At 42.0% G+C, this 27,500-nt stretch overlaps 3 protein-coding genes across 3 annotated transcripts in view; all 3 read left to right on the forward strand.

Annotated features, from left to right (window-relative positions):
* Positions 1-5,875, forward strand: part of cadps2 (Ca++-dependent secretion activator 2) — a 131,299-nt gene extending 125,424 nt beyond the window's left edge. The window contains exons 24-25 of the mRNA XM_078282866.1: positions 1,474-1,578; positions 3,682-5,875. Of these exons, the coding sequence (XP_078138992.1) occupies positions 1,474-1,578; positions 3,682-3,852 (276 nt within the window). The 3' untranslated portion in view covers positions 3,853-5,875. The remainder of the gene's footprint in view (positions 1-1,473; positions 1,579-3,681) is intronic.
* Positions 5,876-9,571: 3,696 nt separating this feature from the next.
* fezf1 (FEZ family zinc finger 1) lies at positions 9,572-14,277 on the forward strand. The gene is made up of 4 exons (XM_071908970.1): positions 9,572-10,252; positions 11,304-11,438; positions 12,634-12,766; positions 14,033-14,277. Exons 1-4 carry the CDS (start codon positions 9,572-9,574, stop codon positions 14,275-14,277), a joined length of 1,194 nt encoding a protein of 397 aa, XP_071765071.1.
* Positions 14,278-20,392: 6,115 nt separating this feature from the next.
* The window catches only part of aass (aminoadipate-semialdehyde synthase), a 31,612-nt gene continuing 24,504 nt past the window's right edge, over positions 20,393-27,500 (forward strand). Inside the window, exons 1-9 of the mRNA XM_078282871.1 lie at positions 20,393-20,466; positions 22,262-22,492; positions 23,269-23,445; positions 24,135-24,219; positions 25,236-25,303; positions 25,529-25,675; positions 25,796-25,874; positions 26,354-26,481; positions 27,179-27,327. Of these exons, the coding sequence (XP_078138997.1) occupies positions 22,274-22,492; positions 23,269-23,445; positions 24,135-24,219; positions 25,236-25,303; positions 25,529-25,675; positions 25,796-25,874; positions 26,354-26,481; positions 27,179-27,327 (1,052 nt within the window). The 5' untranslated portion in view covers positions 20,393-20,466; positions 22,262-22,273. The remainder of the gene's footprint in view (positions 20,467-22,261; positions 22,493-23,268; positions 23,446-24,134; positions 24,220-25,235; positions 25,304-25,528; positions 25,676-25,795; positions 25,875-26,353; positions 26,482-27,178; positions 27,328-27,500) is intronic.

Below are 27,500 nucleotides of genomic sequence, written 5' to 3' on the forward strand. Positions count from 1 at the left end.
TTGCAGTTATCTGACACTGACTCAGAAATACTTGCAGTTTGTGCAGAAGTGCGTCGACACATGGCGGCATCACAGGGGAGCGAGCGATCCCCGACGTGTTTTGCTTCTGTCGAGAGCGTGAAATAACCCTCCGGCTTTTTTTTTCCCTTTTTAAATTGCATAAGTGCTTAGCGGTGTAAAATGAAATCAGTTATGGCTCTTAAACCAAATCTTAATAATACGGGTCATTACTGTGTCACAGCAATTTCCCCATGCATTCTTGTTTGACTGCCACCTGAATAAAGCGGCAGGCTGTGTGTGTGTGTGTGTGTGTGTGTGTGTGTGTTGGATGCAGTAAATGAGTATTGCTCTTCAGGTGAGATCTGTCTGCTGCTGCGGCCGGAAGGTGTGAACCGAGAGCGTTTTAATGAAATTCACAAAGACGGCAGCAAACAGTTTTCTCCCGCCGCCGCCGCCGCCGCGCGCTCAGCTGCGTTACGCTAACTGGAGTCTGGAAAGGTAAATCTGTTCCCTCTTTGATTCCCGCCGTCCTGACACCACTTCCTCTGACCTCGTGTCGTCGACGCCGCCGAAGGAGACGTTCCAGAAGCTGTCGGGGGGGAAAACGCCGTCCGTCCGATAAACCGATAAACCAGAAAGCGTCGGCTCAGAGAGACGGAGCTGCGAAGCGTCAACATGAGGCTTAAAGCTCTGTGTGTAGTATCTTGGGTCGTGTCTCTTCCTCCATGATAAAACCCCAAAATCAGTGATTCTGTGATCTGTTGCTCCGGTAGAGCAGACTGGAGAATTGTGTTTTTTTCTCTCTCCATTCACTGCCATCGTCTGAAAATCACTTCTAGCACATAAAGGAACGCCGACAAAGCAGATTCTGACAAGAGAACAAAGAAAATAACACGTTGTTTTTTATATATTCTGCTTTTCTCTCAAAGTCCTGTCTCCCACTTTTTTTTTTTTTTCCTATTTACAATTATTGATAAAGGTATCAATCAAGCATATCCGCTCAGACACGTCTCACAGTGTACAGTAAATACTTGAATCCAGTAGAGCACAATGTAAACAAAGCCAGTGGTGGAGTGTGTGTTTGAGCAGGATTTCACTGAAACGCATCAAACACTTTCAGTTTCAGTAACAGTTGCTGCTGAAAGAGTTTCTTGACCTTTGAAACCTGTTAAAACTTCATTGTATAATTTCAGAAATTCATGAGCGTCAAAGAGAAAATCATAATTTCCTTCCTTTGTGAAGAACACACTTAATGTAGACAGATGTTTGAACAGCAGCAGTGTGTGTGTGTGTGTGTGTGTGTGTGTGTCGGCTGATTGGACGCTGCTGGCTGGATGTCATTAGCCTCCGGTCTGTTTCACGCAGACACTTTTAAATATGAAACTACAGTATGTGTTTGTTGGTGGAGTGGCGATGGTGAGCAGGGCATGCTGGGTAATGGATAACGCTCGTGTTTGTTTGTCTTGTTTACAGCAATGGTACACCAGCTCCATGAAGGCGGTGTGTGTCTGGCTGACGGACCGACTGGACCTGCAGCTGCACATGTACCAGCTGAAAACACTCATCAAGATCGTCAAGGTGAGCTGGGGCGCTGTGTGTGTGTGTGTGTGTGTGTGTGTGTGTGTGTGTGTGTGTGTGTGTGTGTGTGTGTGTGTGTGTGTGTGGGAGGCGACAGCAGCAACATATAGAATCAGCAGTGACAGAACAGAGATGTGAAGTCAGGCTCATGGTTCACAGCACTGAAAACACATGATGGAGATTCCAGTTGAAGTGAATGAAGGAAGTCTGCAGGTTCCTTAAAAGCTTTTACATTTTTTAAAGTTGAATTTTCTGAATTCAAGGCCTTAAAATGAAAACACATTTTCAGAAGCTTTAAAAATGTTGTTTTTAAAACTGATGCTTTTGTCAGAGTTTCTCTAGTGAGAAATATCATAATCATAATCTGCTGGTTTGTTATAGTTTTAGGATGAAATTAGATTTAATTTTGAATTGAATCTGTCTTAAAAAGTCTTGAATGTAACCTGCAGAAACCCAGCAGGTCCAGCTGATCCACTCGTGTTTATGAATAAAAGCCTTAACCAGATTTAACCAGACCGCAGTCTGAAGTCTGCTGAATCAAATTGGTTTCTTGGGAAAAAAAAAATATATATATATATATATGTATATATATATTTTAGTGCAGCTGAAATCAGTCATGCCATTTACCTTCATGTATAGCATTCATTTATATCATGCAGATTCAGATCATTTTAAAAAAGTGGTAGACCATGAACATCAGCATAAATATATACATATGTTGAAGAATATTGTTCATCTGTTTTGCTTTCTTGAAAAAACTCTCAACTATAATAAATACTGAAAGTAAAGGCTGACGTTCCAAAATGCTTTATATCATTCTATGGAATTTACAGTCAGCAGAGCAAATAACGTCAATAATATTAAATAGTGAGTTTTGCTTTAATATCAGCAGTCATTTTGTCAGAGAAGCTGTCACATTGTTCAAATGGCTTATTTCTAATTTTGGAATGAAAGTCAAGTTTATATCATTAGGATTTATTTAAAATGTGATGAACTGTCTGTGTAAAAATGAGAGTTCAGCTTGACCTTCACTAGCTGAGAGGGTTAAACATTTTCTCTGGTTATGGCTTTATGCTAAACAATCAAAGCTGTCATTTTATATCTGCAGCAGAAAGTAAAGAAGTAAACTGTGTCGCTCCACCGGCTTCATTCAAACTGTTCTGAACATCCAGTTGGCTAGTAAAACCTGGCTGGTGGCTAGTGAAGATTTGGGTTTACCAGCCTGTGGTTTCCTGCTCTGGTTCCAGGCGGGATGTTTGGTTGGTGGAGGGTCAGAAGCTCGACCAGCACAGTCCCTGATTGGTTCAGACATCCCATAACACCAAAACATTCGCTTTACCCTCACAGAAAAAGTCACTTGTTAAACCTCACATGTGAATTCAAAGCACATGTGCTTTTTGGACACGTTAGTTTTGTTTTTTTCACATTGTACTCTGACATCACATGTGACAGTTTTTACTTCAGTTTCAGTTCACTGGTGCAAAGTGTTTTTTCCACGTGAACTTTTTTTTTTCACATTTTCACCTGTGGTTACATGTGACGATGTTTGTTTCTCATGTAAAAACTTAATTTCAGTCAATTGACAGATGAAAATGTCATTTTCACATGGGAAATGTCATATGTTCACATATGAAAATCAACATGTGTCCAAAAAGCACACTTTGAGTTCACATGTGCTTTGAGTTCACATGTGCTTTGAGTTCACATGTGGGTTTTCACATGTGACTTTTCTGAAAAGAGATAATTGAAGCAGACGAACCGATGTGGCAGCAGGAGGCTGCAGAGAGAAAACGTCTCATCAGCTGCGAGCTGCTGCCCAGTTTTTAGTCTTTTCATAGTTGTCTAATGTGCAGCGAGACGTGACTTTAACTTGAAAGCGGCGAGTCGAGGAATGATAATGGCTTCTGAAGCTAAAAACCCTCAAACACGCGTCTGCCGCTCAGTCCGACATGAAAACATAAAAGACTCGTCGCGTCCTTGAGCCTCAATCTGCTGCTTTTGTCCCAGCGGCGAGCAGCAGCCTCCTCCTGCTGCATTCCTAAGATGCTCTCTGTTTTCCTTCTCTTGTCCCCCCCCCCCCCCCCTCCCCACCCCCCCCAACAGAAGACGTACCGTGACTTCCGGCTGCAGGGCGTTCTGGACGCCACGCTGAACAACAAGAGCTACGAGACGATCTACAACCGGCTGACGGTGGAGGAAGCCACGGCCGCCGTGAAGGCGGGCGACGGCCTGCAGGGCATCAGCATGAGGGACAGCGACGAGGAGGACGACTGAACGCCCCGCACCCCCCCCTTCCCCCCCACACCCCACCCTCCCCCCCCCACACCCCACCCTTCGCCCCCCCGCACCCCACCCTTCCCCCCCCCGCACCCCACCCTTCGCCCCCCCGCACCCCACCCTTCGCCCCCCCGCACCCCACCACCACCCAGTCAGCAGCACCGTCTCGTCCGTATCCCCCAGAAAGCGACTGCTGTGTGTGTTTTTATTTTTGCGTGAACGTGCGATGTGAGAGAACATGGGAAACACACGCGTGTGTCAGAATGCACGACGGACAGGAAGTGGAGGCGAGGCGTCGGAGGAGGAGGAGGAGAAGAAGAAGAAGAAGATGCTGTGATGATCAGGACTGATGGGACCCTCCTCCTCCTCCCCCCCCCCCCCTCTCCTCCCATGCAGCCATATTCTGATTGATGTCACTCTGTACAGCCGAGCACCGCGGCTCCTCTTTATGTTCGTCTTTATTTTCCTCCTCAGAGCCGCCGGACGCCGCCGGGCGCCGCGGTGCGAGTGACATCACGGCCTTTCAGAGTCTCTTTCCTGGCAGCGACTACAGCAGAAACTGCACAACAGTGTTATTTTTACTAAATCACAAGCTTGGAATTATAAGGTTCCATCTGACGTTTTTATCAAAATTGAGTTATCTGCATATTCATGATCGTTGAGTGTTGCTTTACGCTTTCATGGTTTTATTTTTTTTTTACTAAAGAAGCTTTTAGGGTTAAATATTTAAAAAGATAGAAAGTAAACAGTCAAATGTTTGATGTACCTCAGATCTGCAGATAGAAACTTGTAACTCCAAACTCATGAAATGTTGCTGCAGCGCTGTAGTTTCTGAACCAGCAGCCAATCACAAGTCCTCAGAGATATATTGAGGGGGGGGGAGGGGGGGGCTGTGGCTTCACTAATCACTGATAGTGGCTTTAGTTGTAAATGATGCAAAAAGAAAATGGTTTCTACTGGTTTCTATTGTCCACAGAAACACCAGATATCACTGAAACAGCTTCCAGGGTTTGTGAAATGCAAATTTTTCTGCTGGAAAATGATCCGCTACAGTCTGACCCGGGTCCAGACCGGTCCAGACCGGTCCAGACCGGTTCAGACCGGTTTAGACCGGTCCAGACCGGTTCAGACCGGTTCAGACGGATTCCTAACAGATCTGGAAAAGTCTGGAAAAGCCTGGAGAGTACATTTAACTATTTAAAGGTATTTTTAAAGGTCTTAAAAGGTTTTGGAGTTGCACAAAAAGTGTTGAAGTGTGCGGACTGAATTTTGCTCCAATACACATGACACCATGTTCTGTGTAGCTGTAGATGATGTCATCTGTCGTTGTGATTGTTCCTGTGGTGAAGAATAATGTTCAGCTGTGGAGTGAAACGGTCCAGGTGACGTCAAATCCCCCAACACATCAGCATCGCTCTGAACACTGATCAGAGTCTTCAAATCAATAAACCAATAAAGAAGTGTGGGAACTGCAGCAGAGTGGAGTCTGTCCAGCTCTGATGAAAACCCACATGTGAATTCAAAGCATGTTCACATATGAAAAAACTTCACGTGATAATTTAATTTCAAAGGTGAAGTGTTTTTTTTCCACGTGAACATTTTTTTTTCCACATGTACAGAGATAAGTCATATGTGGAAATGTCATTTTCACATGGGAAATGGGAAAATTCACATGTGCTTTGAATTCACACGTGACTTCAGTGCGGGACCGGGACCAGGACCAGGACCGGGTGTGTTGCTGTGGTTTAATGTGAACAGCAGACAATCCACATCATCCTCCGTCTCTTTCGGTGTGAATGTTTCGTCTTGAACAGTTTTACCTGTGAATCAGAGTGTTGCGTCGCCTCGGATCGGTCCCGTGCGGCTTTCTGCCGTTTAACCGTCCGGTCAGTTCGTGTCAGTGGAGTCAAAAGGCCAAAACAAATGGACAAAATATATGAAGTATATTTATATCGTCTCACTGTGCACCTGTTTTGCTCAGGTGTGTTCTAAGTGTCGGAATTAAAGTGTTTTTAAAGCAGCGGCGGCTTCTGGTCTTTATTTCTCTCCGTTTGTTCAGAGTGGAGGAGTGACGTCACTTCTCTGACCGCACATCACTAACTGCGGACGGTTTCTCGGATCCTCCAGAAGGAAGGTGGAGTTTATTTTCACGATGCGAAAAAAAAAAGGGGGAAAAAATTAGTGAGAGAAAAAATGAGAAGAGAAAAGAAATTCAACCCGCAGGGAGACAGAAACCAAAAGAGAAATAAGAAATCACTCTGCATTTTCTCTTTCCGTTTTTGCAGATTTTTTTTTAACTTGGCCCATCCTGTGCTGCCGATTAATAATAGTAATAATAATAATAACAATAATTGTATTGTATGTAGTATAGCACTTTACTAAAAAAAAAAAAAACAATGCTTACAAAGTGCTTTACATACAAAAAGAATGAAGATGATGAAAAAGTACCACAATTAAATACAATAGTTAGATAAAATATGGAACATGAAAACAAGAAGAAAAGAAAAAAGACAAAAAACAAATGATAAAGAGCTGCATTAAGCTCAGTAACCCGTTTCTGTTAAGAGAGAGCAGCAATAAAAATAACAGTGATAGCCATATTTAAAGCATATTTATAATCAAATATTGTTGTAATATTTTAAGAATTCAAAATCACTCCTGGCTCCTCCAACAAATCTACCAGGCCTCCGCTGGATTTATTTTTTTATTTTGGTTTATTTGCAGTCAGATGTCTAAATGTTGAAGTTTTTCATGTCGGTAAAAGCATCCAGCATTTATCCTGAAATATAGAATCATTTATTGAAATATTGAATAATCACAAATAATCCTCGGTCATTTTAAAGCTGCGGCTCCTCTGTGTCTCCAGATCTTTCTGCTGCTCAGCAGAGCGTCCAGACTGATCTGGAGTCAGTTTACTGACGAGCCTGCTGTCTCCTCATTATATCATTTCATTTTTATTTATTTACTTATGTTATTTTATTTTATTTTATTTTAATCTATTTTAAGCTATTTTAAGCTATTCTATTCTATTCTATTCTATTCTATTCTATTTGATTCTGTTTATTTTATTGGGTGGGGTCCAATAATAATCCCATACAATTTTTTTTTTTGTTTTTTTTTGTTTTGTTTTGTATTTAGGATTTTATTTTTTATTTTATTTTATTTTTTTGTAAACAACAGGATGCACTTATAACGGACAGGCTGCTCGTTATTACGTCGCTTTATTGATATTATATGATAATTATAATTACATGAAACAAAAGAGTGAACGGATTTTTTGGTTAAAAAATATTGCTATTTGCTCCATAAAGCTATTATCATGATGATGATTATTATTATTTGTATTGTTGTTATTATTGTTGTTATTATTATTATTATTAGTAGTATTATTATTATTACTACTATTAGGCCCTATTTTTACCAGGCTATTATTTTTACTATTATTACTATTATTATTACAATTAGCCTACTATTAGGATATTATTATTGTTAATATAATCATTATCTTTTACTAGTAATGTGTTTTCAATAGAATAAAAATCGGGTATTGAATATCGCAAAAACAAAACAAAGCACAGCCCAAAAACTGATTAAAGGCAGATGATTATTGGCTCATTATTAATGATAATGATAATGAATAATAAATAAAGCAGCGGAGTTTCTTTCCTCCGCGGTGATTCATCGCTCTGAGGATTAACGTGATGTCGCGTGAGTTAAAGAGACTTTAAGTGTCAGTCAAGTGACGTGAAAGACGTTTCCATCTCAATGTAAATCCTTATCGAAGGGTGTGTGAGTGTGTGTGTGTGTGTGTGGGTGTGGGTGTGTAGGTGGGTGAGAATGGGGGGGGGGGGGAGGGGGGGTGTTATGTTTCTATTGATATGTTTCTACCAGGCAACCTACTGAAAAATACCAAAATATAGATAATAATAATAGTAAAGGGATAATTATAGTAAGATAATAATATATAATAATAGAGAGATGATAATAACAGATAATAGTAATAATTTTGTGTTAACGGGAATATTTGTTCCATATTGTCTCAGTGACCTCTGACCTCTGTAGTAGCCTACTGGTTGTTTTGAATGTCTCAGGTAAATGCCTAAAATAATAAAAATTATTATTATTGTTATTATTACTATATAAAAACAGTTATAATATTCGTTCACTCTTTTTATTCATCAGACACTTCTGTCTTTTTTCTGCTAGTTGCATTAAAACTGAAAAACCGAAACATCCAATTTTCATTTTTCAGTATAGCGTTTATTGCTTTATTTGGTCTTCAATTATAGGCTATATACCTGTAGTAATAATATTAATAATAATAATAAGAAGAAGAAGAATACTTTATAGGCATTAATTGACGCTCTTATCCGGAGAAAAATAAGCTCCAATTCACCACCAAATATTTTCTAAGTACATTTTACTGTTGTTTTTTTACTGTATTTTACTGTTTTACTGTTTTACTGTTTTACTGTGTTTTTGTTTTACTGTGTTTTTACTGTCAGCTTCTCGCTGCTTCAGTTCTGCAGCCGCCAGTTTTATTTCTGCAGCATCTGTTCAAAAGCTGAGCATCAAACCGTTCAGCCTGCTGCCAACATGCAGACTGACCGGAAAACACACACACACACACACACACACACACACACACACACACACACACACACACACACACACACTGCTCTGATGGGGAAATAATTTCCTATGATCAAGTTATTGGCTTTTTTACAGTCTAGTTTAATTGAGTCATCAGGAGTTTCCGTCCCTCTGCCGGCTGAAGACTGATGGAAACCTGAAACAGACTGAGACCCAGTTTCTGTCCAAGTTCACATATAGTTGGTATAAGGCAGGGCGCGCGCTTTTATTTAGCTGCACAGTTCCCTGTCCTGGTTCTGTGTCTGGAGCCTTTCTGCAGAGTGTGAAGTGTGTAAACTGGGACAAAAGTCTAACCGAGGCTTCATGGAAACTGGTTTATTCTGCGGCTGCTTTGGCGTCTAATGTTGTGCGTAAAAGAAAAGGCATTTGGATCAAAGTTGTTGATCCAGCCTGAAACCCGGGCAGGGAGCGGCGACTTCAGGTCCATTTTCTATTCAAGTTCATCCATTTTCTATGTAAGTTCACCTATAGCAGCCACATGGCAGCGGAGCAGCTTTGTGTTCATCTTTGAACCGTGCGTAAAACGGCGCGCGGTTTGGAGCCGAGGCGAGGCGCAGGAAAAGATGCGTCCAAATCTGATCTAAACTCTGACAGTCTGACCTCGCTGCGCGTCTGGCGTGTTGCGATTTAAAATGATGTCACACGAAGCCACAAGGGGACCTGGGATTTACCAAATACCTTCCAGTTGAACAGGAGTCCTGCTACTAAAGGACAACCTCCTCCTCCTCCAGCGGCGACAAGTGGAGAATTGACGGAGGAGAATTGAGCAAATTATCTACTTTCCTCTCCTTCCTGGACGGTAACGATCGGCGAGGTCTCGGCTCTCCACACGCCTTATCGAGCCGTCCTGATTGTCCGCAATCAGCGCCAAGCGGGGGACAGTGAGGGGGGTTTCCCCGTCAGATGATGTCCTTTCCAGCGGGCCGGTGAGGAGCAGCACCGACCCCGGCTCTCCAGCAGGTTGTCGCCGCGGTTTGCGGAGGTGATGGACGGTCCTCTCCGCCGCCCAGCGGGGATCCTCGGCTCCCCCCCGGCTTCAGGGAGCCAGCCTGCGGGCTCCGACATGATCACCTCCAGCAAGCCTCTCGCTTTCTCCATCGACCGGATTATGGCCAGGACGCCTGAACCAAAGTCGATACCGCTCCCCAGCTGGTTCCAGCCCGCTCCCGTGGGGAAACCCGACATGTGTCCGTCCTCCCTGCATTGCATGATCCCGCTGGTGCCGCTCGGGTACGAGCCGGGCCACCGGCTCAACATCACCGGACTGGACCCCAACCATTTCGACGCGTCTTCTCACACTCCCACCGACTTTCTGGGCTTTGGCTTGAACTATAAGAACCAGCAGGAAGACGCGAACCAACCCGCCGGCCAGTACAAACTCTTCCGGCCCCGGGTGGTGAACCAGTCGTCCTTCCCGACCATGGGGGCGGTTTGCTACCTGAACTGCGGGGAGAGCGGCTGTCCTCCCCCGGCCGGCCTGGTCAACCTGCACCCCATGGCCTCCTACCTCCTCACCGCCCGGCACAAAGCCTTCCTGGCGGAGAAGAGCAAGCCGGGCCAGGCGGGGGAGCGCTACCCGTCCGGCGTGGCCTTCAAGGAGCTTTCGCAGAGCCAGATCCAGCACTACATGAAGGAGCGGGACCAGATCCTGTCCGACAAGATCTTCAAGGGCTCCGCGGCCCGGATGAGCGGCTCCTGTCCGGGCAACAAACCCAAAGTTTTCACCTGCGAGGTTTGTGGGAAGGTGAGACTGATGCTTTTGGTTTTATTGCTTTTAACTGATGCATTTTTACTCGTTTTCATTAGAGGTGTCGATTTACTAACTGTGTTCATATTATTTACAGCAACACTTCCAAACCCAGACTGACTAGAAATTATTATTTAGTCAGTGTGATAAATTATAAATGATTCGACATAAAACACCAAACTATCAGCTCGGAGGAACTTTAGTCCTGATGCTCAGCTTGTGAATTTTGTAATTTCTTTTCTTTTTCTTGTTTTTTTTCTTCCAAATAAATTTCTTGTCACTTTTTTTTTATCTTCACGCTCCACTTTAAAGATAAAGACTGCCAGATTAATAAAGCTGGACTCATTAAGGCTCACTGAGAATTTCACATATTTACAAGTGTTGAATGATGTTGAGTTTTTTTTCTCATCAGTTTTTTAATGGTTTTATTGTATTTCATATAAGTAGGTATACAATTTTTAATAATAATAATGAAAAACAAAGCTGTAGACTATAATTTTAGTCATTGTTAACGTATTTATTTATTTTAACAAAATAACTCAACATTCAACAGTCTGTAAATAATGGGTGTAGCCACCTTTTATTTTTCATATTTAATAATATAGTGAGTATTAATAATGTTAAATGTATGACTACTTTTGAGACACCCGGTGTTTTCCTGTCAAGATGTTTAATAGTTTTAATATAGGCTTTAGATTTTCCTGCCCAGGTGTTTAATAGCTTTTGAATATTTAATGTTTTTTGTGCATTTAATGGTTTTAGTGTATTTAATAGGCCTATATTTGATATATTTCTGCTCAGGTGTTTAATGTTTTTTTGTGTATTTAATTCTTCTAGTGTATTTTGTGTAGTTAATGGTTTTAGTGTTTGTTTATTTCATCTAGGCTATATTTCTGCTCAGGTGTTTAATAGTTTTTGTACATTTAATGTTGTTTGTGTATTTAATTGTTTTGTTTTGGTGTGTTTAACATATTTCATCTATATTTCTGCTCAGCTGTATAATGGTTTTGGTGTATTTTATATATTTAATATCTATATTTCTGCTCAGGTGTTTAATGCCCACTACAACCTCACGCGCCACATGCCCGTGCACACCGGCGCGCGTCCGTTCGTGTGTAAAGTGTGTGGGAAAGGATTCCGCCAAGCCAGCACGCTGTGCCGCCACAAGATCATCCACACTCAGGTGGGAAGAGACGGAACGCTTTGATACAGAAACAAGTTCCTTTCATTAGACAATACATCTTACTGTTATTAGAATGGGAAATATAATTCATGATGCAGCTTTATGGACAATAATTCCATAATATTATAACATCAGTGCTGGTTAACATATTTGATCTGTTTTTTATGGTTATATTTTAACATAAAACAATAATCAACACCCAGAAAAAAACAAAGGAAGGTTCTTCGGTTAAAGTTAGTGGTTCTACATGGAACCATAATGACTCACAGAACCCTCTGATCGGTTAAAATGAAACGTAAAAAAGTAATCAGGATAAAGAAGTCAGTGTGGTTCTTAAAAGAGCTTCTTGAGAAGCTGCTGGGTTGGAACATTTCACGTTCTTAAAGGTTCTTAAAGGTTCTGCTGTGGTTCGAGACCGAAGAACCATTTTCAGGTTCTATACCGGACTCTTTTTGTCAAGAGAGTTACATCGTACCAAGGAGAAAATAAGCTGCATTCCACCAATTAGGCTTGTTATTAAAATGTATTTGATCATTTTTATTGAACCACAAAGTCTCCTCCGGATGAAGAATCTGCTGAGGAAAACAGAACAGACATTTTCTTTATTAGAGCAGCCGAACCAGTTTTAATCTGAATTTGACTCTTTTCTTTTCGTTCATCTGGTTTTATAATGACAATAACAGATCACTTTAATAATCAATACTCTATTTTGCAGATTCTTATTGTTATTTTACATGAGAGAAGGCAAGTTGTATTGAGGCTTTAATACTATAACAAAAATCCCTACAATATTCCCATAATATTGCTATAGGGACTTTAAGTGTGTGTGTGATATCAATAGAGAGTTTATAGTGGTTTTATTGTGCTTCCTATGGTACTACTGTAATAGTCCTATAGTATTCCTATAATATTTCTATAGGGACTGACAGTGTGTCTGATACTCAGTAGCGAGTATAGTGATCTTACAGTACTTTATTTTATCTCTTATGGTATCACTATAATATTTCTGTAATATCCCTGCAGGGACTCATAGGTTTTTTTTTTTATATTTGTATCTTTATAAAATGTATTAGAGCACTGCTACCGTTCCTTATTCTGACGGAACTTATTGCATTTGGTTTATCACTTACTGTAATGATAATAACATAATATACAGTATATATAGCATATTAACCCAGATGTGGTTTTATTGCAGGAAAAACCGCACAAGTGTAACCAGTGTGGGAAAGCGTTCAACCGGAGCTCGACCCTCAACACGCACACGCGCATCCACGCGGGATATAAACCGTTCGTGTGCGAGTTCTGCGGGAAAGGATTTCATCAGAAAGGTGAGAAAGTTATTATTAGGATATTATTTGATGTTTTTGTAAAATAATACAGACCTACCAGCTCAGAAAAATATATATATATTTTTTTAATAAGTCCTTGGCTCGAATTTCCCGGAATCTATTTATTCATTTCCTGAGAGAAAAATCACTTTAATAATCCTATAGGTACTTTTATATTTGTACAGTATCCTTCTGAAAAGAAATATAATCCCACACTGTCTACACTTGCGTGTCCGAAATGTCGCAATAAAGCATCATGCAAGTGTAGACAGTGTGCCGAAATATAGCTGCCTGTTGGTTTTAGTCCTCCGCACCTGTCACTCAAAGACTTTCAGGTGTGCAAAAGTTTATTTTTTATTTATAGTATTTTGCAATATAAAATAAATCCTATAAATTCAGAGAATGAACATCATGTAAGTGTCAGACTTATGGAAGTTATATTGAGATAGGGCAAAAAACATTACATAATCGCCTTATGGTACTTTATGGTATTTTTATCTCCTACCTGTCACTATAACATTACTGTAATGTTCATTTGCATTTGTATGTATCCCTCTAAAATTGATCATAATAATAACTTTATTTGTAAAGCACTTTTCTAAAAGCAAGAATACTATAGTATCCCTAAGAATACTAGTATTTTTCGTGAAGGTATCCATCTTGTTTAGGCCGACATCAACATACAGTATATTCTAAGTATATATTATGGTAAATTCTAAGTAGCTTATACATTATGATAAGTAATACCAAACTTATATTTGAATATAGGACCTGTTAAGGGAAAAAAGCAGGAATTTTATAATAACTTTCTTCTACTTCATGGTATTTTTGTCTCCTATGCCATCACTATAATAGGGATATAATAGGGATTTATAGTTTTGCTGTGATATTTCTTTCTGAAATGTATCATAGTATTACTATAGTTCTTTTTCCTGAGGGCTGACACAAATCTTTAGAATATAAATTAACATTTTTTTTCTATTTTTGTCTTCTATCGCTAAAATATTCCTAGAACATTCCTCTAAGGACTTATAGTTTGTCTGTGGTACTCTATAGTCAGTTTGTAGTGACTTTTTCTTAGCTCATGGTATTTTTTCTCCTATGGTATCACTAGAATGTTCCTACAGTATTTCCATAGGTTCTTCTAGTTTTACTTACTGTGGAACAGAGTGTGGGTTGCTCTCATAAAACTATAGTATGCTGCTAGAATTGATCCTAGGATTTCGAGACTTGTTTTTCCTGACTCTCGGTCTCATCCTTGTCCAGGAAACTACAAGAACCACAAGCTGACCCACAGCGGGGAGAAACAGTTCAAGTGTTCGATCTGCAGCAAAGCGTTCCACCAGGTGTACAACCTGACCTTCCACATGCACACACACAACGACAAGAAGCCCTTCACCTGCCCCACCTGCGGCAAGGGCTTCTGCAGGAACTTTGACCTGAAGAAGCACATCAGGAAACTCCACGACCTGTCCGGCCCCCAGTCACCCCTCAGGCCTGATGCCAACTAACCCTGTACCCCGAAACTACACCCCATACCATGCCCCTATACCCTATACCCTATACCCTGACCCCAAACCCTGATCCTGACCCCGAAGAAACACCTCAAGGAACTTTGTGTGACCCGTCTGACCCCCAGTTGCCCCTCAGGCCTGTTACCAACTAACCCTGTACCCCAAAACTACACCCCATACCATGACCCTGTACCCTGAAACTATACCCCATACCATGACCCTATACCCTGACCCCAAACCCTGATCCTGACCCCGAAGAAACACCTCAAGGAACTTTGTGACCCGTCCGACCCCCAGTCGCCCCTCAAGCCTGATACCAACTAACCCTGTACCCCAAAACTATACCCTTGACCCTGACACTATACCCCAAACCATGACCCTATACCCTATAGCCTGACCCTATACCCTGATCCTGACCCTGAAGAGACACCTCAAGGAACTTTGTGACCCGTCCGGCCTCCAGTCATCCCTCAGGCCTGATACCAACTAACTTTGTACCCTGAAACTATACCCTGACCCTGTACCCTGTACCCAATAATTTATACCCTATACCCTGGCCCTGTATCCTGGCCTTATACCCTGACCAGATACCTGTACCCTGACCCTGTATCCTGACCTTATACGCTGTCCCTATATTCTGTATCCTGACACTATTCCCTATACGTGACCCTATACGCTATACCCTAACCCTGTACCTTAACCATATGCCCTATACCCTGACCCTATACGCTATACCCTGACACTGTACCCTGATCCTGATCCTGACCCTGACCCTAAAGAAACACATCAGCATACTTAATGACCCGTCCAGGCCCGAGTAACCCCTCAGACCCCTCACAGCTGACCCTAACACTTATCCAACCCTAATCCTAACCCTGACCCGGACTCCCAACTCGGACTCCCAACCCTGAGCCTGTACTCTACACCCTGACCCTGAAAACACCAGGATACGTCATGAATTCTCTGGACCCAGTTGCCCCTCAGACCTGAAACTAACTGACCCTGATCATACACCATGACCCCATACCCTGACCTTATACCCCGACCCTAAACCCTATACCCTGACCTTATACCCTGCTCTTGACCCCATACCCTGACCTTATACCCTGCTCTTGATCCCATACCCTGCGCGTGACACTATACCTTGACCCTATACCCTGACCCCAAACCCTATACCCTGACCTTATACCCTGCTCTTGACCAAATATCCTGACCTTATACCATGCTGTTGACCCCATACCCTGACACTAAACCCTCTACCCTGACCTTATACCCTGACTCCATACCTTATACCGTGACTCTATACCCTATACCCTGAGTCGGACCCTGACCCTAGCCTGGAAACCTAAACCCTCCAACTGGCCACTATGCTCTTCTCTCTCAGCCCAGTGAGACTGCTGAACTTCATGGAGGACAAGTAGAACTTTTTCCAATCACCTGTCCCCTTATCGTTAGTCCATCATATGATTATGGTGGCTAATTATGATATCAATAGTCATCGATTCTTATTAGTTTTCATTGTTTTTGATTTGGATCTCAGGATGTGAGATTGATGAACTCCGAGACCAGAGATGTAGTGGAGGGTAAACCCACTTAAAGTCAGTTTACCCACTTTTTATTTGCAGAATAGAGGTTATACCCTCGATTTTAACCTGATATAAATATTTATGACATAAACTCATAGCCTACATCATAGTAAGTAGTATCAAACTGATATATGGGTCATTTAAGGGGGAAAGAGCATAGATTAATGCTTTTCTGAAACTATATCTGATTTTTCTTCATGCTGGTGGCTGTCTGCCTCATAATGATCAGTCGTTGGAGGTCAGAGGTCACCCAGCTTGCTATTCACTGTGCCACTACATCACTGGTCCTGACTTATGGAGGACGAGTTGAACTTTTTCCCATCATTATTTTTTATTTCAATCTCAGGATTATTGTAAAAATGTTTTATGATATTTATTTGAAATTGTAACACTGTTATAACTTAAAAGAAGAACTGAAGACTATATAAATAGTTTCTTGTAACGTTGAAAGCTTGTTTTCTGAGGCTGAACAACAAGCCTGCTGCTGTACAGAACTGTGCAGGAACGATAATAAAATCAACTGTGTGTGTTCAATTTTGTTCTGTGCATTCTTAAGACCGTCTATAAATATATGAAAAAAAATATTGACTACATATTTTAAAGACCCTGTTAACAAAAAATTAAATCATATGTTTAGTTTAAGAACATTCACTGCATTTACAGGAATTAGATTTGCTTGACAAACATTTCATGCTATAATTGTCATTAGTCTAAAATTATTATTACTATTATTAATAGTAATAGTAGTAGTGTTAGGGTTAGTAATAGTATAGTAGTGTTAATAATATTCATATTAATATTGTTGTGCTCAAATAGTTTTTTCAGGCTGTTTTTTTTAATCAGTGCAAACAGAATCTAAAGTCTAATTTCCCGTTCAGCATCATCAGTTAAACTCCAGCCTCACTTCTTCAAACATGCAGTAGCTGATGCTGTTAAAGTGTTTTACTGTCAACACAGAGCTAAACCACTGGTTCCCAACATGGGGTCCAGAGACCACCAGGGGTCCTTGAGGTGGTTCCAGAGGGTCCCAAGGAAAACAAGGAATAGTTCAATTTTAATATTATTTCACTCAACAGCAGTATAAGCACAATGAGAGCATATAAGAATGACTGTTTCGATCACAGCTTTACTTTCCCTACTGTTCCCTCACCTCATTCGACGTAGAAAAATTTTAATTCTGTATAAACCAAACTGCAAAATGTTTTTCACATGGGAGTCTTGGTCTTATGCTTCTCTATCCAGGACTCTTTAACATGAAGCAGTTTGGGATCAGCTGAGCCAGACCAGGGAAGACCTGGACTGGATTTTAACACTGGATTATTCCGTCTGGAGAAGTAAAAAGTCAAACACATGGAGTTTATCAGGCCTGTGTTTTAACAAGTGATCTGTCTTTTCTCTGGGTTCAGGGATGCAGCGGACAATAAATCCACCTGTACTCAGTTTACTTCCTTTCTAAGCTAATACACATTTTTATCATCTAAATTCACAGTGTATAATACAAGTAGCATCAGACATATTTAAGTTTGGCTGTGTGAAAAAATATCTTTCCAGGAATACTGCTGTGATACTTGTCTCCTGTTAATCCTGTGGAGGTCAGATCACTAACTGGAGCTTTTTTATCACAGTTTGGATTAAATGTGAGTCTTTGGAAACACTTTATACAGAGTGTGATCCACCTGCTGGCTGCTCATCTGGGACCTGGAGCAGGATGTGCAATAATAACTGTGATTCTGATTGAAAAACAAAATTCATCATCAGTTATTAAAGTTTCTGTAATGGGAAACAGTAAATGTGCACAGATACACCCAAACCTTAGGAATTGAAATCTTCATAGATTCCTGAATACAAACCAGAATCAACAGTCAATCTATTAGATGATATTAGGAGACACTGTGCTGGTAAATGTAAAAAGTGTTTTAAAGTGTCTCATTTAAAATGTCCTCAGAGTAGAAGTTACTTTTTTTAGAAAAGAGAACGTTGTTAGTTGTGATCTTTTCCATGTGATTCTAAGAAGACGATTCTTTAACTGGAAACATTAGAAATGAGAAAATAAAGTGCAGAAACAAAGTAAAGTCAGATTCCTCTTCTCACTGTGAATGGATCCACAGTTTGTCAGTTTCTGTTGATCCAGTTTCTGTTGATCCAGTTTCTGTTGATCCAGTTTCTGTTGCTGATGGAGAGACACAATCTGTTCTGTGATGGATGGATTTAAAATGGACTGAATCTGTTCACCGATGTGTTCAATGTCAGTTTCCATTCAAATGAATGGGAAGTAAAAATCTGAACGCTACAAACTCGTCCAGCCGCATCTGATCTTGATGAGGAGATTATATTCTGGTTTTCAAATAAATAACTCCATGTTAAAACTAAGTGGAATATTGCTTTAAGTCCCTATATGAATATTATAGAAATATCAAGGATAAAAGAACTACCATCAATATGATAAAGTCACTGTAAAATCGGTAAGGAGTAGTATACACAGTATAGGAATAATATGAATATCATGGGAATATTCTAGGGTTAGGGTTAGTATTCTAGTGCTGCCATGCAGACTCAGTAAGGTCACTGCTGTCAGTCCTGTAGGAACTCTACAGGATTTCTCCACATGAGTCATAACAGTGCGACGGGCAGAGCAGGAGGCCGCTCCTCGGCTCTGGAAGCTGATTGGCGGAGAGAATTACACCTCCAAACAAATCCTGTCTGTCCGCGCGACACGCTGCTGCGTCACTCTGCTGATCTATAAGCCATCCGCACCGAGCCGCCGCGCGCGCACACTCAGCGTGCTGCTGTGTGGATCTGAAGCAGCGCAGCGCCGCGCAGGGCCGCGCGGGGCCACGGGAAGTTTCCTTTTCCGCTCCGGCCGCGTCAAGCTCGCCACAGTTAGCTAGCGTACAACCGGTGATTTTGTCCTTCAAATTAAAAGCGTAAAATTTGTCAGATAATTTGTCAAGGTAAGGTCAGGTGAACTTTACCTGGTTACCTGATCTTAGTTTACCTGGTAAACTAAGATCAGGTAAGGTCAAGTAAAACTTTATTGATCCTGTGGAGAAGTCGGTCGTTGCAGCAGCAAATAGTAACAGGATACATCAAAGAAAAATAAATCTAGAAAAGAACAGAGCAGGTGGGATTTTATTTCTCCAGCTGTTCATCACAGCCGGACTCACAGGACTTAACTAAAGGCCTAACTAGATCTGACTGATCACAAACTGATCAATACAGTCTGCAGCAGAATAAACAGAGGAAACACAAAGTGCAGGACACACACAGAACAGGTCTGTCTCACCTGCTATTAAATATAATGCAGATGTCAATTGTGAATATGAGTGGATGTCTTCTGGTACAAAAGAACATGAAGAAAGTAACTAAAACTACTTTCTTCATGTTCTTCTCATTCTTTTCATTTGCTATATATTACATCTTTTCTTTAAATAATGTTTCACTTATTCATAGAATTCATGTTTTAGTATATTTTAATATAGAACGAACTGTACGTTTTTTTTTACAAAAGACCCTCTTAATGCTGTAATCCATATTTCTGTTATGCACAGTGGAATCATTAGATTAATATGGAGTGAGTTGTGGCAAATTCCCTGCAGCAAATATAATTTCCACCAAACCGTCCAAATATCTTTATATTGATTAAATCTCTGGGGACAAGACATATCTAGTCAGTGTGATTCATTATTAGACGTAGGGACTTATATGATATTATTATTTGGTCAATGTGATAAATTATTAGTCGCAGGTCACCAAACTATCAGCTGAGAGGAACTTTGGTCCTGAATGATTTTTGCTTTTAGAAATGGCTTCCAAATACATTTCTTGCTATTTTTCTTAATCTTTGCTTTCTGTTATGATGATTAAAAACTCCAAGATCTGACTGAATCGACACACCATGGAGTGATTTATGGAAGGGAAATTTTAAGGCAAGGCATGGATGATTTAAATGACATGTAGCAGAAAGTCTAACCTCAGTGAGGTTTTGATAGAAGCTCATCTTGGGCTTTTTACCTCACCTGCACATGTACATTTCTTTCCCTTTCTTTCTTTAATTCTATTAATGTATTATTATTATAATTTTTATTATGTATATATATTTTTTGTTTGTTATTTGTTTTAATATGTGCTTCCCCTAACCAGCACTAATAACTGAACTCCTCTTGACCACTGACTACGTGTAAATATGTATATGAATGTATATGTATGTTTACGCATTTATCATTATTATTATTATTTGCATTTATTTGCACTGTCTCTATAGTTTTATATTATGTACATTACCTTTATTTTATCTTATTACCTTTTCTCTTTATTATCATCCTGTACTGTTTTTCCTTGGTCCTTTTCTGCCAGTTGCTGCCGTGGCACCTGAATTTCTTATCTTATCTTATCTATCTTATCTTAAATAAACTAAACTGAGTGGGGCTTTTATTTTGACATCGGGACCGGAAACGGCTGTATGTACTCTGCGCGGCTTGACGCAGGTCCGCCGTGGCTCCAGCAGCTCGGCTCACCTCTGTCTGACACTCCGGTCTGTCGGTGAAGCGCCGCCACATTTCCTCTCCAGGAGCCGCCGTGTGAATATTAACCTGCAGGAAAGGTGGGTCCGGGTTCAGGTTCAGGTTCAGGTTCAGTTTGTCATCCAGACTTTTCTTCATCCGTCCGCTGCTTCCTGCTTCAACTAACTTCTGATAGGCTAATTACCGTGTTCAGTCTGCTGCTGGTTAGTCCGGACGGGTCCGGGACTCTCTCCTGTCCTGGATCACATGTGCAGAGCAAACCCACAGAGAAACTCACTTTCTCCTAAAATCACCACAACAATCCTGTAATATTCCTTATAAAGTGTCGTAAAATGTATCTGCGGTACTCAACTGTGACTTTACAGTGATTTTATTTGACTTTAGGCTGTGGTATTGTTTTTTATCTCACCATATAATCCTATAATATTCCTATAGGATCTTATATTGTGTCTGTGGTATTTAGAGTGAGTTTAAAGTGGCGGTACAGTTTTGCTGTGATGTTTGTATCAGTCTGAAAAGTATATCCAGAAGGCCAAGGATTACTAGGCTATAGGATTACTGTAATACCATCTTTTTCTTTATCTCTGCATCACTATGAGATCTATATGTAATGTAAGACAGTCATCCTGCTTCAGTTGGGGTCAGATGGATGTAGGTCCAGTCAGCTCATCAGTAGATACTGGTCTAACCGCAGAGAGTCTGTCCCAACTTGAAGTCGCTCCAACATTCCTGTAATATTCCTACAGTGTCTCTGCTGCTCAGTCAGTTCAGTCAGCTGATCAAACCTTATGGCAGTTTTCTCTCCCATGGCGTCACTGAAATATTCCTAAATCATTCCTATAAGGACTTCCAGTGTGTGTGGTGCTCAGTTGTTAGTTTAGAGTGACTGTTTTTATTGGGATTGTGTTATTTGTGTTATTTGTTTTCTAACCTGTTAAAATGTGTTCATAAATGCAGCATGATCAGTGTGGGTTTTGCTGCCTGTCAGAACCACCTGTTGGTCTGCAGCTCTCTCCCTATAGCAGACCAAGCCTGACCTCTGACCTCTCACTGCGCGTTCACATGCTGATAGGAAAGTCCGACATCTGGGACTTCCCAGTCGCTGCTGAGCAGCTTTCACCTGCTACTGAGTGGGAAAATCGAACCCGGAAGACAAACAGTAAACAAACATGGCCGTCCTGCAGCTTAACAAGCCAATTTAAGGAACTTCATTTAAAGACCCCGTGAAACGGCATCTTAACTTCCTTGATTTGATGTATTTCCTGTTGAAACAGGATGTTGGGGCGGGGCTTAATGCAGGGAGGGATCATTCAAAAGTCTAAACCAATGGGAGATCAGTCAGGGAGAGAAAGGAAGTTTGATTGGATGGGAGGGGCAGAGGGGCGGGACTGTTCAAAAATCGGTGTTTCCGATTTCCGCCTCCTGGTGCAGCATGATGTCATCGTTAAAGATACTCTGTTTTCCAGCAAGGAGAACGAATGGGAGTTAATTTCATGTTAGTTTTGATGTTTAGTCTGACGAACTACAATCCTGTAGCTGCATGTGTATAGAAGTGTTCTCTCACTGTTTACTGACACTAAACTTGATTTTTCCACCATGTTGAATTGGTTAAAGGTCGTCATTGTGTCATAACTCAGGAACTCAGATAGCAACATTTTGTCAGACTTTCTGACTTCCTCACATGACTGATTGGCGCTCATGTGAAATTTCCAAGTAGTGGATTTGTTTTTCCGATATGTCTGATGGGTTTCTGCCCGTCTGTCACTCCCGCAGCGTGCTGATAGGTGTGACCCGGGCCGGGCTCACCCGACTCCCCGTCTGTGATAAACAGTGTGTGGTTAGCGGTCTGTGGCTCCGTGTGTTTGTCCCAAGCAGGGGGGTGAAGTCATGTTCCGACTCCTGAGTCACCGAGGCGGGCGGGCGAGGAGCTGCCTCGCCGGCCAGCGCCGCCACGAGCATCACAGGAGCGTCGTGGCCATCCGGCGGGAAGACATCAACCCCTGGGAGAGGAGGGCGCCGCTCGCCCCGCGACACGTCAAGGAGCTCACCCACGCCGGACACAGGGTCCTGGTCCAGCCCTCCAACCGCAGAGCCATCCATGAGAAGGTGAAGCAGGAGGGGTGGGGGAAATTTGGCCGTTTGGTGATGAGAACACAAAATCATCCATGTGTTCCTGGTAGATCGTTGGCTCCGATGTTCCATGCTAACACTTTAGCATTCACTGTGTTGAGTGATGGTAGCTCCATGCTAACACTTTAGCATTCACTATGTTGAGTGATGGTAGCTCCATGCTAACACTTTAGCATTCACTATGTTGAGTGATGGTAGCTCCATGCTAACACTTTAGCATTCACTATGTTGAGTGATGGTAGCTCCATGCTAACACTTTAGCATTCACTATGTTGAGTGATAGTAGCTCCATGCTAACACTTTAGCATTCACTATGTTGAGTGATAGTAGCTCCATGCTAACACTTTAGCATTCATTATGTTGAGTTTCTTATCTTTAGCTGTATTAGCATGGAGCCTACCATCACTACTAACTTGGTGTATTCCTTTTAAAGTAAGGCTGTCCAAAGTGTGACCTGTGGGCCCAAATTTGGCCCCCTAGCATTCTTTGTTTTTGGTCATTTCGCTGCTACAACAATTTCCCCACTGGAATAAATCAATTAATCAATCAATCAGTTCAGTTTCATCTTATCTTATCACCCCAGAAGTGCAGTGTTCCTCAAATCATCAAGAGGAATAATCATGATCAATAAGAGTGATCACAATATCTAGCAAAAACAATTAGCATTCTGATTTTAGCAGGAACCAAGCGGTCCTAGTCTGAAGCGTCCTGCACGCTGCAGCCAGCTGACCCGCTGTGTGTTCTGTGTTCAGTACTATGAGAAGGCAGGAGCCGTCATCCAGGAAGACATCTCAGAGGCTTCGCTGATCATCGGGGTGAAGCGGCTGCCGGAGGAGAAGGTTCTTCCCAGGAAGACGTACGCTTTCTTCTCCCACACCATCAAGGCTCAGGAGCCCAACATGGGGCTGCTGGACGACCTGCTGAAGAAGGTACGGACTCTCCAGCCTGCTGGGCAGCAAGATGAGTTCAACTGTAGAATCATTTACAGACTGACACTGACTTCTGTTTCTGGTCACCTGCTTCAAGTAGAGTTTTCCCTCTCTGTATTTAGACTGGTTTATAATTGAATGTAGCATAAAGTGATGAGTGAGAGGACTTCTGTCTTCTGTACTGGAGCTGATGTTGCTGTATTTGATGCATCTGATGTACACTACCAGTCAAAAGTTTGGACACACCACATTTTTCTTTATTTTTACTATTTTCCACATTTTAGAATAACAGTAAAGACTCAAAAGTGGATTTATGCAGCGATTATGCAGCGACCAAAAAAGTGTTAAACAAATCCAAACTATCTTATATTTTAGATTCTTTACCTTGATGGAAAGACAAAGGCTTTGGAAAGAAATTCATACATAGGATCAACTTCACTATTTATATTTGACTAAGAAACTCATTTCAAGCATTTAAGCAGAAACCTTTAAATCAAAATGCTTTAAGAGAATGAAACAGAACATTCAGTCAGGTTCAGACTGGTGACTGAGCATGAGTGTGTGTGTGTGTGTGTGTGTGTGTGTGTGTGTGTGTGTGTGTGTGTGTGTGTGTGTGTCTGGTTTTTGTTCAACAAAATTCCCCAGGAAGGATAATAAAGTCGACCTCGGATCTTGTTTTGTCTTCCCAGGAAGTTCGTCTGATCGACTATGAGAAGATGGTCGACGCCAACGGCTACCGGATCGTGGCTTTCGGCCAGTGGGCCGGTGTCGCAGGTATCATGTGACCCTCAGTTCATCTTTGTGATGTGGTCGTTACAGCTGGTTAGTCATTTGCTGAGACTGTTGTGAAACTGTTGTGAAACTGTATTGCAGCAGCTGTTTGATGTGAAGAACTCACTGCACTGCACTCTGTTGAGAAACTATTGTGAAGCAGAGGTGGAGACTCGAGTCGCATGACTTGGACTCGAGTCAGACTCGAGTCACAGTTTTAACTGCTTGAGACTTGTCTTGCTGCATGAAGAGAAGACCTGAGACTTGACTTGACTTGGGTGCTGGTGACTTGGGACTTGACTCTGACTTGTACTTTGATGACTTGAAAAGGTTTCTAAAGTCTTGACTTGAGATCTTGTGTTTGTGTAAATGACTTAGATTGAAAGTGATGAGATTTGTTCCAGCGGACGACTGAATTTAAATTCTGTTTTCTGAATTTGTATGGAATGATTGAATTTATTGAAGTTGAAACTGATTATAGAAATCAAACTCATGATGCTCTTACCAAGTTTTTATCCTATTAAAACCATATTGCATTGAAAAGTCCTAGATATTTAGTTTGCTTTAAGATATTAAATTGATACTGGACTCTTGATTTGTTCTGACTTGACTTGCTGTTCTACATTTAGACTTGAGACTTGACATTAATGACATGGACTTGACTTGGTAATCTACATTTAGACTTGAGACTTGACATTAATGACATGGACTTGACTTGGTGATCTACATTTAGACTTGGGACTTGACTTGAGACTTGTGCCCCGAGACTTGAGACTGACTTGGGACTCGAGCAAAGTTGTGAAGCTGTAGCTAAGTTACTGCTAAGGTTGTGTGTTCTCCATGTTCTCCATTTTGAATAAACTTTGACGTCCTGGTGACTCGTACCTTCATCACTCGCTCAGTTGGACCTGAAGCTGTTGTTGTGAAACGTGTCAACATGGCCGCCAGCCTGTCAAAACCAGTTGTTCTTCTCGCTCTGATCAAGTTTTAATCCTGAATCCTGAATCTGGTTTTTGTAGGAATGATTAACATCTTGCACGGCTTAGGACTGCGCTTCCTCGCTCTCGGGCATCACACTCCTTTTATGGTAAGATGCTTTATTTTCCCCTAAATTGGATCCAAACACATCAGCTGTCACTCTCTTGCTAACATACAACGCAGGAAATTTTTTGTAGAATTTTGTATTTCACCTCACTGCCTAATCCGAAAGGTGGAAATGAAAAAACAACTAGCTTTTCTTTGACATTCCAGTTTGGCCTTAAATAATTTCATTTCATTTGCCATGAAAACAACTTCCTGTTCCTCCATCCAGCACATCGGCATGGCTCACAACTACAGGAATGTCAGCCAGGCCGTCCAGGCAGTGAGGGATTGTGGGTATGAGATCTCCATGGGGCTCATGCCCAAGTCCATCGGCCCGGTAACGTTTTGTTTCACCGGGACTGGCAACGTTTCCAAGGTAAGACGAACTTCACACTCCAACAAAAACACACGTCCGAGCAGTCGGTCGCTTCAGTTTCAGTCGTGAAATCATAATTCCAGCGAGTCCGTCACGCCGCTCTCTCCTCGCCGCCTGCAGGGGGCGCAGGACATCATCAACGAGCTTCCTGTTGAATACGTCGAGCCTCTCGAGCTGAAAGACGTTTCTAAAACTGGAGGTACTGAATTCCCTTTGCTTATCTTTGTTGTGCAATATTACATTCATGTGTATGTGCATCATGTCTCATATTGTTAAAGCTCTTCAGACCGCTAGCAACCATCAACCTGCTGCTGTCCGACGGCTGATGTGAACTGGCTGAGCTGTAATGCAGTGAGAGGCGAGGCATATGTTAATGCTCTTATTTAATTGGCTGCTGAAGGGTGAGGTCACACACAAGGTCACCGGCACCAAAGATGCCAGATGAGGAGGGAAGATGTCGCACATGCTGTTCCAGCCTATAGAAACTAGGCTCGGGCTGGAATTCGCTAATATTGAATAAAGCGATATTTCGTGAATATCGCGATATTTTCTGTGATATTGAATATTGCCCAAATCACCATATGCGGCTGGTTTCTGGAGTTGCTTGCGGTGTGAACGTACAGTAAGGCATAATGTTGAAATATCATCGTGTGTGCACCTCCCCCTCCTCTCCTGCAGACATGACCAAAGTGTTCGCCACGGTGCTGAGCCGCCACCACCACCTGATGAGGAAGAGCGACGGCATGTACGACCCCATGGAGTACGAGAACCATCCGGAGCTGTACACCTCCAACTTCAGGACCAGCGTGAGTCTGTCAGCTCCTGCCCCAACCCAACCCCCCTCCACCCCCCCCCCAACCCCCCCTGCCCCTCCACCTGCTCCTGTCTGTCAGTCGGACACCTCGGCTCTCTATTTCAAAACGGATGCATGTGGGAAGCTCAGACCAGTTTGAAAACCAGTTTGAAGGGACAGGGACACCATGAGGTCGCCATGTGCTCGTGTTGCAAAACAGAAGCCACACGTTTGTTCTGTGATTGATTGTTGATTAAAGCTCCATGTGATATCCCGTCCCGTCAGCAGCTCCTCTGCTCAGAATTCACTACGTCACTCTGTGGATTTTACTGCCGTCGCACTTTAATGACATCAGACAACAAAGCAGCGTGAGCTTATTGATCAGTAAACTCTCCTGACTGCAGGCTGCTGGGATCAAACTGTTTGTCCACAGAAACTCTCACAATACTGTGAGATGCTGGGATAAAACTCAGAGTCTCATATTACACTGATGGTTTGTTGGATAAAATGGAGCTAATATCATGATTCATTTTTCTGACCCACCATATGTGTTGTCACATTTTTGTATTGTGATATATTGAATTTCGATGTGTCTCTGAACCTCTGGGCCGATCTGCCGTCCTGGGACGACGCTGAAATTTGACGTGGGGTAAAAACTGCTCTAAGTGCATCAAAGTAAATAAATTGCTGTCCTGCCACTTGAACCACAGGTGGCGCCGTACACCACCTGCCTGATCAACGGGATTTACTGGGACCCCCAGACCCCCCGCCTCCTCCGCCGGCTGGACGCTCAGAAGCTGATGAGGCCCTTCAAACACTCGTTCGCAGGCACCGAGGGCTGGCCGGGCCTGCCGCACAAGTAAGACCGGGGGAGGGGAGGGGGCGAGGGGGGCGGAGCTACCACCCGCCACCTATCACATCACTCACATCTGAGTCATACAGCTGATGTAGGGAAGGTTGATCTAGGCTCCAGCCATGTGTTGCCTAGATTACAATTATGCAAACTTTTAAACTTGTAAACCTATAATCTAC

This window comes from Centroberyx gerrardi, chromosome 4, assembly GCF_048128805.1.
Source record: "Centroberyx gerrardi isolate f3 chromosome 4, fCenGer3.hap1.cur.20231027, whole genome shotgun sequence".
Lineage (NCBI taxonomy): Eukaryota > Metazoa > Chordata > Actinopteri > Beryciformes > Berycidae > Centroberyx > Centroberyx gerrardi.

Excerpts from the sequence above, each read along its gene's own strand:
- fezf1 (XM_071908970.1), top strand. The coding sequence starts at position 9,572 with ATGATCACCTCCAGCAAGCCTCTCGCTTTCTCCATCGACCGGATTATG. Across the intron at positions 11,439-12,633 it reads ACAAGATCATCCACACTCAG|GAAAAACCGCACAAGTGTAA; the intron begins GTGGGAAGAGAC and ends GTTTTATTGCAG. Across the intron at positions 12,767-14,032 it reads GAAAGGATTTCATCAGAAAG|GAAACTACAAGAACCACAAG; the intron begins GTGAGAAAGTTA and ends ATCCTTGTCCAG.